This window comes from Phacochoerus africanus, chromosome 1, assembly GCF_016906955.1.
Source record: "Phacochoerus africanus isolate WHEZ1 chromosome 1, ROS_Pafr_v1, whole genome shotgun sequence".
NCBI lineage: Eukaryota > Metazoa > Chordata > Mammalia > Artiodactyla > Suidae > Phacochoerus > Phacochoerus africanus.
In genome coordinates, this window is record NC_062544.1 from 113,714,423 (window position 1) to 113,728,321 (window position 13,899).

Consider the following 13,899-nt stretch of genomic DNA (forward strand, 5'->3'; position numbering starts at 1 on the left):
TGGAATATTCTTTTATTCCTGGAATTGTCTCTGTTTCTCCTAATTTCCATTTTTCCAATTGTTTTAATCTTTTTCCTTCATGTTTAAAGCTTTCTTCATTATATGGTATTCTTTTCCATTCATATTTATGAATGAGGCATTAAATTTTTGACAGGAAGCTCTGTGAATGGCTCTTGTACTTACTAACTAGCAGATATTGTTGCTGAAACTTGTGTCTGTGCAGCAGTGCCAAATGAAATATGGAGACAGAACTTTGGATGAAGACAAGAATGGCTTTATTGCTTTGCCAGGCAGAGTGGGCCACAGCAGGTTAATGCCCTCAAAACTGTGTCCCCTTCTGGATGGGGTAGTGAGGAATCATAGTGTTTAAGGAGCAGGGCATGATCAACGGTGGACATTCTTCTCATTGGTTGGCAGTGAGGTAATTGAGGGTCAGTGTCATCAACCTTCTGGTTCCACCTGGTCTGAGGTCTTCATGCTTGTGGGTAGCATACAGTTAACTTCTTCCATCTGGTGGTGGTTTCAATATCTGCAAAACAGCTCAAAAGACATGAATCAGAATATTATCTGTAGTCCTTGAGGAAGAACTAAATGTCCTTGACCTTGTCAAATGGGTAAACTATTATTGTTTTGTCTTGCTTGACTATTTTCCTTTCTTTGTGCATTTTTCAACTTCTCTGATTAAATTTATTCTTTGACTAAAATTCTTCTGTATACAAAAGGCAGGCGGAGGATGTGGGTGGGGGGGTCTGTTCCGGGAAGGCCCCATAGGGTCCTGCTTATTGCAGTTTTACTAGAGTCATCAGAAGAGGACCTGGCTTTTCATGGGACTATGAGAGCAACTGTCAGTATTTCTAGGTCTTTTCCCCTGGCTAAATTTTCTCAGTGAGGAGACCTCCATTCTCCTTCCTAGGAAGACATAAGCCTGGTCGTCAATACTTTGGAAGCTTGGTGAGGGAAGAGCACCCAGGGCATAATTTAGTACATAGTCCATGTCTTAATTTCCCTGTTGTAACATCATCAGCTCTGTTTGGTGCCCTGCAGTGGTTTAGATTCTGTTTTAACCTTTGCAGGAAGTAAAACTATCACATGGGGGAAAAAAAAAAAAAAAAAACCCTGGAAAATAGAATAGGGGTAATGATCTGATGGTCTTAAATCCTTTTAAAAGACTTTTAACCAATTCTTCTGTTTCCATACCCAAGCTCGCATGCCAGACCTGCTACACCCACACTCACATATGTCCATTTTCAGAGGTTCCTGACCTCCAATTCCTGAATCTTTCTTCTGAATTCTTACTAATTTCCTTTCTCTCTCCCTGCTTCACCTTTTCCTTACCCTGTCACGAGGCCTTAGTTTTCAGCCAGGTTATCTTCTTTACAGCTTTCAACTTCAACATTTGGAGGAGGTGGTAATTGTAGCTGGTTTCTTATTGGTCTCTTTATCTAAAGAGGTATCTAGGGGAGACCAATTAAATGCTGCCTTTAAGTAGAGCTTTGTTCAGTCTTGTGTAGAAGGGCTGTGAGCCTGAGAACACCTCAGCTGTCCACAGCTCACTGTTAGATAAGTTCATCCTTTTCAGAATTGTGAATGGGTGCCCTTGACATTAGCAGCTGAATGTCACTAGTATTCTCCTTACCTTTCAGTTAACTTGTTCTCTTCTTATTAAGATTTTTATCTGCTCTAAGGAAAGAATATGATCAGCTTATTTAAACTAAGACTTCTTAAAAAAATTTTATTGGAAACTAGTTGACTTACAATGTTATATTAGTTTCAGGCAAAGTGAATCATGTATATGTATACACACACATAAATATACATATATCCATTCTTTTTTCCTATATAGGTTATTACAAAATATTGAGTAGATTTTTCTGTGTATATAGTAGATCCTTGTTGGTTATCTACTTTTTATTTATTTATTTATTTTTGTCTTTTTAGGGCCATGCCTGCTTCCTATGGAGGTTTCCAAGCTAGAGGTCAAATCGGAGCTATAGCCGCTGGCCTATGCTGCAGCCACAGCAACACGGGGTCCAAGCCACATCTGTGACCTAGACCACAGCTCACAGCAATGCCAGATCTTTAATCCACTGAGCGAGGCCAGGGATCTAATCTGTAGCCTCATGGATACTAGTCAGGTTCATTAACTGCTGAGCCACAATGGGAACTCCTAGTTATCTACTTTTTATATATTAGTGTATTTATGTTAATCTCATCCCTTAATTTATCTCTGCCACCAACAGTTTCCCCTTTGGTAACCATAATAAACAAAGACTTTTAAATCTTAACTCTTCTGAAAATATTTGTATTGTGAAAGAGGGTTGAAACAGTAAGCGGTGTTATTTTGGTTATCAACAAGTCTATAAGGGAGGCTGTGTTTGGGTCAAGAATGAAGTGAGAAAGACATCCTGGCCTCTGAGAAGTGAAGGAGTAAGTAAGTATGTCAAGCAAATAAATTATAGAGACACACCTCTATATTAGTGAGGAGTTAAAAAACAATTTCCACATTACTTCTTTGCATTCTTACTTCTGGCAGATATGTACTTAAAGATCAGTGTGAAATAGCTTGGATTTAAATATTCTGTTTGACAGAAATTTCTCTTTTGAAATCAACTTCAAGCCTTGTCCAACTAAGTCATTAAACAACGTAAAATGAAAGTTTAAATTCTTGGTCTTCAAGATATTTTTGGCAGAAATGTCATTAAAGTTGCAAGTACTGCAGTTTAGATATTTTTATATTATACTAGGATGAGTCCTAGAGCTTTGGTATATAAGCATTTTAAATAGGATTAGAGTTTACTTCATAGTAAGAGACTTGATTATTAATAGCAATTAAAGAAATACTGGAGAAGTTTGAATAAACTTAGGTTCTTAATGATTCATCTTCTAACAAGAAATAAAATGAGTAAATAAAGCCACCTACCTATAGATAAATAAAAGAATATCCAAAAATATGGAAGTAATTAGAGATCTAGGAATCTTCCCTTAACAACTTGAACTTTTAGATGCTATGTTTAATTTCCATTAAATTGATTTTGACCTAAAGTTTTTAGTACTCATGGCAGCACATTTGTTCTCTTTGATGAGAGCAGTACTTTTGATGTAATTTCAATTAGATTTTTATAATCTTATACTAGCATATATTAACCAATATTTGTGCATATGTAATTTAAAAATAAAGGTAGCATGTTTTATGATGAATACTCTATAGCCCATTTATGACTCAGAAACATCATTGCAGCACAATCTCTCTTTCAACACTGGGTTACAGGCAGTTTAAATTTTTTTTTTTTTTTCCCCTTTTAGGGCCGCACCTGCTGCATATGGAAGTTCCCAGGCTAGGGGTTGAATTGCAGCTCCAGCTGCCAGCCTACGCCAAAGCCACAGCAACGCAGGATCTGAGCCACATCTGTGAACTACCACAGCTCACGGCAACGCCAGATCCTTAACCCACTGAATGAGGCCAGGGATCGAACTTGCAACCTCATGGTTACTAGTTGAATTCGTTTCCCCTGCACCACAACAGGAACTCCACTTTAAATAATTTTTATAGCAATGAGATCCTGCTATGTAACACTGGGAACTATGTCTAGTCACTTATGATGGAGCATGATAATGTGTGAAAATAGAATGTGTACATGTATGTGTAACTGGGTCACCATGCTGTACAGTAGGAAAAAAAAAATTGTATTGGGGAAATAACCATTAAAAAACAACAACAACAATAATAATAATAATTTTAAAATCAGGTATTTTCTGCAGAGTTCCAGGGATTCTTTCATGATAATGAAGCAAATTCTACCTGGCATGTGCTTGAAAAGTAGTTTAATTATTCTAAATTTATGGTTTCTACTGATTCTTCAATATACTTTCCAAATAGCTGCCAGGTTAGTTAAGGGCTTTTCTTAGAACTAGCCTAGCTCACTGCTATCTCATTTGGTTGGTTAGAGCAGTCTCGTGGCCTTGCCCAGATTTACAGGTGTAAAGAAATAGGCTCTAGTTCATACCAAGGAAGTCTCAGATACACATTTTTGCAAAAGAACTCTTGGAATGGGAAATATTGTCCTGTTTGGAAAATACAATTTTTTTTTTCTTCTCACTTTTGGCCTCCCCTTGGCATATAGAGCTCCCAGGCCAGGGATGAGATCCATGCTATAGTCACGACCTAAGCCGCAGCTGCAGCAATCCTGGATCCTTCTTAACCTACTGTGCCAGGCTGGGGATTAAACCCATGTCCCAGCACTTCCAAGAGGCTGCAAGTCCTGTTGCACCACAGCAGGAACTCCTGTTAGAAACTCTTAATTAAAAAAATAACTATGTAATGCCTTAAAAATGTATATTAGGGAGTTCCCATTGTGGCTCAGCAGGTTAAGAACCCAACTAGTATCCATGAGGATGCAGGTTTTATCCCTGGCCTCGCACATTGAGTTAAGGCTCTGACACTGCCACAAGCTGTGGTGTAGGTCACAGATGTGGCTTGAATCTCTCGTTGCTGCAGCTGTGGCTCTAATTCATCCCTTGGCAGGGAATTTCCATATGCTGCAGGTGTTGCCCTAAAAAGAAAAGAGCATATTAGCATATTCTTTCATTGGTATTGTTTGTATGTGTGTGCACGTTTGTCATATAGATATTGTATGTAAGTGTATGTTATGTATGTGCATATATTGGTGCACACACACACATATATATGCATGTATGTGATGTTTCATCATCAATACGCTTCATTATACATAGCTAAAACCCATAAAACTTCACTTTTAATTAAGTTTCACAAATCTCAAACCTATCTGACATATGAACTTTTTCCTGATGATTTGTTTTACTATTCTCTATGAAACTTTTAAATCTTTTCCTCTATTCTCAAACCTCTAACACCCACTCCCACTCTAGTCACTCGCAGCTGACCATGCTTTTTATTTCCTTGAGAATAAAACCTCCAGAGGAAAAATATAATTCTGTCACCAAATTTCCCAACTATCTCTATCATTACTCATTTCTGTGCCTTTCCTCTCTGTGACAATAAGGTATCCAGCCTAAGTGAAACCTTCCCTTTTAACCTGGGACCCATCTCTTCTTGGCTACTCAAGGGTTTAACACCTGTTCATCAAGTTTTTACTGCTTCTAGGTTATTACCTTCAATAGACAAATAGCATAAAATTGTGTCATTTTTAAAAAACCCTCCTTTGATTGCACAATCCCATTTTGCTACTCCTTTTCTCTGCTTCCAATTACTGAAAGTTCTCCAAAAGAATTGTCTATGCTCTGTCTCAATTCCCTTTTTTTTTTTTGCCTTTTAGGGTCATAATTGCAACATATGGAAGTTCCCAGGCGAGGGGTCAAATTGGAGCTGCAACTGCCAGCCTACACACAGCCACAGCAATGCCAGATCCAAGCCACATCTGCAACCTACGCTGCAGCTTGTGGCAGTGCTAGAACCTTGACCCACTGAGCAAGGCCAAGGATCAAACCCACATCCTCATGGATACTAGTTGGGTTCTTAACCCAATGAGCCACAGGGTGAACTCACCCCATTACTCTTGAACTGATTTCAACAATTTCCTCAGTGGTCAGTGATGGCTATATTTTATTTAACCTCTCAGTGCATTTAACAAAATCCTTAAGCCCTGTTTTCAATAATACTCTCTTGATTTTCCTCTTACCTCACCGTTTACTTCTTAATTTCCTCTGCAAGAGTTTCCTCACTTTCCTGACCTCTAAATGTTGAAACTTGACATCAAACTTAGCATGTCCAAATTGAGCATTGTTTCCCTCTTCCACATATGTTCCTCAGGCTAGGAAAAAGAATGATCCTTGACTCCATTCATATCTCGTACCTAAACTAGCAGCAGATCTTGACAGCTTTAACTATAAAACATGTCAAAATTCTAAACTCTAAAAATTATACCTTTACTATTCTTATCTTTGTCTGTCATCTTCCTGTGGATTTTTGCAATAAATAGCTTCCTAACTGGAACTCTCATGGTCCTCTTTGCCTTTTCATGATATATTCTCAACAGAGCACTCCAAGTAATGTTTTCAAGACTTAGGTCATATCATATCACACTTTTGCTACATGCCTCCAGTGGCTTCTCATCATGCTAGTACTAAAAGCTAGTACCCTTAACATGATTTACAAAGGCCTTCCCTAATCTGGTTCTTGTTTCCTCTCTGACTGCATCATCACCATTCCCCACCTTGTTCACTTTGTTCCAGGTGCATCAACCTCATTATTCTCTGTGAACTTACCAAGTCCAGTTCCACATCAGGGCATTTTCTCTTGCTGTTTCATATGCTCTAAAACTTCCCCAGTTTTCCCTAAATGCTGTCACCTTATTTCATTCAGGTTTCTACCTAAAATTCAGCTCTCTAAGGCTTTCCCTGACCATTCTGCCTGAAGCAGTAACTTCTCCAGCCAGCCCACCTTTGGCCACCCACTTGTCCCTGTTCTGCTCTAATTTTCCTTCTAATTTATCATTATCATTATATATTTGCCTATGGTCTGTCTCTCCTCTCTAGACTGAAAGCACCATAAGAGTAGAGACTTGTGATCACAACAAACTGATAGCACTCAGCAGATGCTCCATAAGCATTGTTAATTGAGTGAATGAACAAATGTTGTATATGTGTGTAGTGGATTGTTGAGTATGGCCTGATAGGTAAATAATAATTCTAACCTTCTATTTTACACTTAGGTTGCCCTGATTTATCAAAAAGAATTCATGTGCTGGAAGCGAATACCACATTGCCCTTGTTACTTCAAGATCTCAGTTTTCCAGATGCAATTTGCTTAGGCTTTATTGGTTTTGAGCTGGCAAGAATTTGAGTTTAGGGGTTCTTGCTATGGCTCAGTGGGTTAAGAACCCAGCTAGTCTCCTTGAGGATGTGGGTTCAGTCCCTGGCCCCACTCACTGGGTTAAGGATCCAGCAATGCTGTGAACTGTGGTGTAGGTTGCAGACTTGGCTCAGATCTGGCATTGCTATGGCTGTGGTGTAGGCCAGCAGCTGCAGCTCCAATTTGACTCCTAGCTGAGAACTTCTATATGCTGCAGGTGCAGCTCTAAAAAGAAAAAAGAAGAAGAATTTGAATTCTGCCCATTTGCCAGCATCATGTACCATCAAGGTGCTTAAATTTTCTTCATATGTTTATTTAATGAAGAAGGAATAGCTTGAATGTAGTTGGAATGCATGATCCTAAGGTCTTTTAGTTAAAAATAATTTCTCTTTAAGGTGGACCTTTAAAAATCTATTTCTTCATTATATAATTTCTAAAGGGACTGGTTTTTCCTGGATTTGAGTGAGTGATTCGTGTCCCATATTAAGGAAGTTTTTGGCTCTTATTTCTTCACATATTTTCTCTGGCCCTTTCTCTCTATCTTCTCTTTCTTATTCCCTTATAATGCAAATGTTGGTGTATTTAATATTGTCCCAGAGTTCTCTTATACTGTCCTCATTTCTTTTCATTCTTTTTTCTTTATTCTGTTCTGCTTTGATTTCCATCAGTCTGTCTTCCACATCACTTATTTGTTCTTCTCCCCCTATATTCTGCTATTGATTCCTTCTCATGAATTTCATTTTGGTTATTGTGTTGTTCACCTTTATTTGTTCTTTAAATCTTCTCTTTCTTTGTTCAGTGTTTCTTGTAATTTCTTGATCTTTGCCTCCAGTTTTTTTCCCAAGATCTTGGATCATCCTTACTCTCTTACTCTAAAGTCTTTCATGTAGGTTGCTTATCTCCATTTCATGTAGCTGTTTTCCTAGCATTTTGTCTTGCTCCTTCATCTATTTCATATTTCTCTGCCTTTTAATTTCATATAGCTTTCTGCATAGTTTCCATTCTGTAGGCTGCAGTATTGTAGCTTCTCATGCTTCTGTTGTCTGCCTCCTTGTGGGTGAAGTTGATACAGGGGCTTGTGGCTGGTTTCCTGATGGCAGTGACTAGTACCTGCCCACTGGTAGGTGGTGCTGAGTCTTGTCCTTCTGTTGGGCGGGACTTTGTCTCTGGGTGTGATGAGATGTGGCTGTGTGCCTGAGAGGACTTTAGATAGCCTGTCTGCTGATGGGTGGGGCTGTGTTTCTACCCTATTTGTATGCTGTTTGCCCTGGGGCTTCTTAGCACTTGTGTAGGCACGCTGTTGGGGCGGGGCCTGATTTTTCCAAAATGGTAGCCTCCAGGGGAGCCTATGCCAATGATTATTACCTGGGACCCCTGCCTCCCCAGAAGACTCTCCAAGATCCACACAGTAGGACTGGCCCAGATTCTTATGGAGTCCCTGCTTTGCCCTCGGACCCAGTGCATGTGAAACCCTGTGTGCACCCAAGAAGAGTGGAGTCTCTGTTTCCTCCAGTCCTGTGGAGCTCCTACACTCAAACCCCTCTGGCCTTCAGTGACAAATGCTCGAGGGGCTCCTCTTCCCAATGCCAGACTGCCTGGTGTGAGGTAGACTTTGACTCCTGTGGTAGAGCCTATGTGATATAGTCATTTTCCACTTTGTGAATTTCCCACTCAGCATGTATGGGATTGCTTGTACTGCCAAAGCACTCCTCTTACCATCTCATTGTGTTGTCTCCTTTGTATTTCAGTGTAGAATATATTCTTTGGTAGCTTCCAGTCTGTTTTGTTGATGGTTGTTTAGTTAGTTAGTTGTGATTTGGGTGTTTTCATGAGAGGAGGTGAGCTCGAGTCTTTCTACTCCACCATCTTGTCCTGTATCTCCATTAGATGGTTTCTACAAAGTATGATGTTCCAAAATTTTTAATCAGAAGATAAGGGCAATTTAAAAACATTAGCAGATTCTACTGGTTTATAATTTACTTTATAGTTAATTTTATTTACAGCCATTTGAATCCAGCTTATTTTGGCAAGTGTTTTCTTAGTGAAAATCCCAGATAGAGACTTTACTAACATTATGGTAAAGACCAATTTATCTTTAAAAGCATCCTTATAGATTAGTTACATTCTTGGATTAATTATTATATATAATTATGCTTTTCTAGAATGGACACAGAAACCAAAAAATTCCAATATCAGGATTTCATTTGTGAGCAAGTAGGACTTCAGTTTTGAAACTTAAGTAAATTTTTTTTTTCCTTAAATCCTCTAGTAAACCTTTTTGTTAATCATCTACTGTCATGGCATTTGCTTTTTTTTCTTGTAAGGTTAAAACCACTATGATGTCCATAATTAAGTTTGTTACGATGTTTCCACTTACCTCTTATGAAGGTTACACTTTAATTGAGCTGAAAGGAGTAGAAATCTCTGACACAAGGGACACATACTGTTTTAAAAAGCTAATTAAAGCTAGACGAGGCCTGGAAACCCGAAATGAATCTCACTCCAGAGACTGTAGTTTTATATTGAAAACTTTGTTCCTTCAAAATAGGGCAAGAGCTTCTTTGTCTCCCTCCCCCAGTTTAAGTACCTCCTGGAGAAACCAGAGATGTTGCTGGATGTTCGGTTGAATCTCCCTTGTTACATGTATGGTAACTTCTGTTAGAGAAAACCTCTCTAGGCTTCTGTGTTACTTTTTGTTCTTTAAGTAACTTACTGGAAAATGAATAGTCCAGGATGGGAGTAGAGATCCAATGGTACTTTGCAAGAGTCAGATCAATTATGTTTTAGATATCACTTTATAGAGATTTTTAGACAATAGAAACTAAGGACTTTAAGATTCATAAGAAAGCCTCTCTTTATATTGCCATTTTTAGAGGTTCAGAGAAATGAGCACTTTTCATAGTTTAACTATTTCTCTTTCTTTTTTCATTCCCTTTCCATATCCCTTTTTTATTTCACCCAACACCAAAAATGCCCTTTCAGAAACATAAAGTAGATCTTTTCTACAAGCTGCGCCATGTGATGAATGAACTTATTGACCTTCGAAGGCAGCTCCTGTCTGGTCACCTGACTCAGGATCAGGTGCGGGAGGTTAAGCGGCACATCACCGTGCGCCTGGACTGGGGCAATGAGTAAGTATGAATCATTTGGGCATCTCTCAGTTTCATTTATGATAACTCAGTCCTCATGGAGTTTGTACCTGATCAAAGTTTATCTTTAGGGATTAAAAGATAGTGTATTTTCCACCCAGCTTTGAACATTTTTATAATGAGTGGTTTCTTTTAGTTTATAGCAAAGAACACTCACTGGTTCTACTCACTGAACTCTCTCAGCATCTATCCTTAGCCTCTATTTTCAATTACAGAAAATTAAATAATTGGACTACATTAACCTCTGGGGTTCCTTCCAGCTCAAATTCCTTGACTCTAGACCTCAGTAATCAGAAAGCTCTTTATTTCATGTGAATCTTGGGTCCTTTACATTTTGTAACCACACAATGAATCTCCATAAGCATATGCTACAAAGGGGAACTGTCTATATTTGTACTTCAGAATGTCTTAACTAATTTGTCATTGTTCAGTAGTAGCTCTGTATTTATGCAGTGGGTATGATTATTTGCTATTGCCATACAAGTTAAAAATTCTAAGACTTTGGCATGGGAAGCTACAAAAGGTAGTGTTCAGATTTTATTTCTTCCTAGATTTAATAATTGATGTAATTCTCAAGTGCTTTTGTCTCCTCTTAAAATCAGATCCATTGAACTTTGAAGTGACCAGATTGCTTGCCATTTAAGATATGCATATACCTTGAGTATATTTTAGAACATCTCTTTAGCTCCTCTCCCCCTCAAGACATCATTGTAATGATTTTTAAAAAAGAAGAATGGGAGGAGCCCAGCAATAAATAAGATGTATGAACCCACCTCCAGAAGCCGAAAAGTAGATGGAGGAATCTTGACAGAAAAAGCCAGTAATAGAAGGAGGAAACTTTAGCTTAATGAAGGAACTGGTCTGCCCTGCAGCTGCAACAATCATGAAAGAAAGATAGTGTGCCCTGGAGCCTTAAACAAAGGGGGATGTGAGCTCAAAAGTATGTAAAGTAATAATTTACCACCACCAGCAGAAAGCCTGGCAGTCAGGCATTTCTCCTTCAGATAAACAGAGACCAACTGCTTCTCAGGAAACTGGGCAACAAAGTTTGAACTGATACTTTATTGCAAAGTCCTCCCTATTAAGGCATTTAAGGGTTTCAAAGTACAATGACCAGATCCCTTTCACTTACCAGAAAGAGAAGATTGCTAGCCATCCACCCATGTACTGAAAACTGCATGCTTCTAGTGCCTTTTTTTAAAATTCAATTTTATTGGAGTTCCCGTCGTGGCTCAGTGGTTAGCGAATCCAACTAGGTACCATGAGGTTGCGGGTTCAATCCCTGGCCTTGCTCAGTGGGTTAAGGATCTGGCGTTGCCATGAGCTGTGGTGTAGGTTGCAGACACGGTTCAGATCCAGTGTTGCTGTGGCTCTGGCATAGGCCCGCGGCTACAGCTCCAATTCAACCCCTAGCCTGGGAATCTCCATATGCCACAGGAGCGGCCTAAGAAATGGCAAAAAAGACACACACACAAAAAATAATAATAATGAAATAAAATTCAATTTTATTGGAGTATAGTTGATTTATAATGTTGTATTAGTTTCAGGTGTACAGCAAAATGACTCAGTCATACATACAAATATACACATTATTTTTTTTCCCATGTAGGTTATTAGTAGATTTTCTTGTGCCATACGGTGGGTTTTCATTAATCATCTATTTTATACAGTATTTTTTAATTTTAATTTTTTATTATAGTTGACTTACAATGTTCTGTAAATTTCTGCTGCACAGCAGAGTGACCCAGTTTTATATATGTGTGTGTGTGTGTGTGTGTATATTCTTTTATCACATTATCCTCCATCATGTTCCATCACAAACATAAAGTTCCCTGACTATACAACAGGATCTCACTGCTTATCCACACCAAATGCAGTAGTTTACATCTGCTAACCCCAAACTCCCAATCCATCCCACTCCCTCTTCCTCCCCCTGGCAAATACAAGTCTGTCCTCCATGTCCATGATCTGTTTCTGTTTTTAAATAGATCATTTGTGCCATATTTTAGACTCCACATATAAGTGATATCATATGGTATCTGTCATTCTCTTTCTGAGTTACTTCACTCAGTGTGAGAGACTCTAGTTCCATCCATGTTGTGCAAATGGCATTATTTTGTCATTTTTCATGGCCAAGTATTATTCCATTGTATGTATGTATCACATCTTCTTAATCCATTTATCTAGTTGATGGATATTTAGGTTATTAGGTCTTGACTACTGTAAAAAGTGCTGCAATGAATATATAGTGCACATATCTTTTTCAGTGAAAGTTTTGTCTGGATATATGCCTAGGAGTGGGATTGTTGGATCATACAGTAGTGTGTATATGTTATTCCCACCCTCCCAGTTCTTCCCTCACCCCAGTGGTTCACCTATGGTAACCATAAGATTGATTTTAAAAATCTTTGAGTTTGTTTCTGTTTTTAAAAGTAAGTTTTGTATCATTTTTATTAGATTCAACATATAATTGATATCATATGATATTTGTCTTGCTCTGTCTTACTTCACTCATTATGATAATCTCTAGGTACATTCCTTAAATTTGAGTGGACATTCGAGTATTAATCAGGCATTTGAAGAAATTCTTTTGCAGGAAAGAGAGAGAGAGAGAGAGACCAAAATATCTGATGCTAGAGAGAACTAGAGATTAGTAAAGAGCTTTAAAAAAGAATCTCTGAATATCCTCAAAGAGAATCAAGAAGATTCATTATGTATTTTAAAATGCTATGAAAAAGGAATGGAGAATATTATTTCAAAAGAGAGTTCAGGAAGAGAGCAGTAAGATAATTTTATGTTATCTCTAGGAAAATAAAACAGAAAGATGGGAAATGGTTGTAGAAAGAAGAACAATACAGAGGTTCAGTCCAGAGGTTCCAACATCAATCATTGTAATTTCAAGGAAAAAAAATAAAGGCAATAAGGAGGAAATTCTAAGGAAATGATAGAAGAGAATTTCTCAGAGCCAAAGAGCAGGTGACTTAAGATTGAAAGAACCCATAAAATACCTAGTGTAATGAGGGGGAAGAAAAACCAAAACTCAGAGCGAGGCAGTTCAGATATTTCAGCATGACGAGAAGATCCTAAAAGGTTATCAGAAATATAGATCTTCTTACAAAAGAGTAAGATTCACACCCCAAAAGTTTTAGCACTAACACTAGATCCTTGAATATAATGAAGTTATGTCTTCAAAATTCCATTGGGAAATTATTTGCCAGCACCAGAAGTTTATAAACAACCAAACTGTATAATCAAGCAAGGGCCAAATAAACCATTTTAAAATATTTGAGGGGAGTTCCTGTCGTGGCCCAGTAGTTAACAAATCCAGCTAGGAACCATGAGGTTGCGGGTTCAATCCCTGGCCTCACTGAGTGGGTTAAGGGATCTGGTGTTGCCGTGAGCTGTGGTGTAGGTCACAGACGCAGCTGTATCTCACGTTGCTATGGCTTTGGTGTAAGCCAGAGCCTACAGCTCTGATTAGACCCCTAGCCTGGGAACCTCCATATGCCACAGGTGCAGCCCTAGAAGAGACAAAAATAAATAAATAAATGAATAAAAATAAATAAAGTATTCGAGGATGCAGAAGGTTCCTGTTGTGCCTCAGCAGATTATGAACCTGACTACTATCCATGAGATGTGGGTTCGATCCCTGGCCTCGTTAAGGATCTGGTGTTGTTATGAGCTGTGGTGTAGTTCTCAGACCCGTCTCAGATCCTGCATTACTGTGGCTGTGGCTGGCAGTTGGAGCTCCTGTTATACCTCTAGCCTAGGAACTTCTATAGGCCCCTTGTGCAGCCCCCCCCCCCCAAAAAAGTATTCAAGAATGTAGAAGTTACCTTTCATGGCTTCTTTCTTAAAAGAAGAATGTGTCCTTGCAGAAGTAGAAGAGTATTATCAGGAAATGTATTAAACAGTGGATCC

The 13,899-nt window shown here is 38.6% G+C and overlaps 1 protein-coding gene across 5 annotated transcripts in view; it reads left to right on the forward strand.

Annotated features, from left to right (window-relative positions):
- Positions 1 to 13,899, forward strand: part of DOCK3 (dedicator of cytokinesis 3) — a 489,707-nt gene that overhangs the window by 251,343 nt on the left and 224,465 nt on the right. For all 5 annotated transcript variants that reach the window (XM_047775399.1, XM_047775426.1, XM_047775408.1 and 2 more), the window contains exon 6: positions 9,812 to 9,960. In XM_047775399.1, the coding sequence (XP_047631355.1) occupies positions 9,812 to 9,960 (149 nt within the window). The remainder of the gene's footprint in view (positions 1 to 9,811; positions 9,961 to 13,899) is intronic.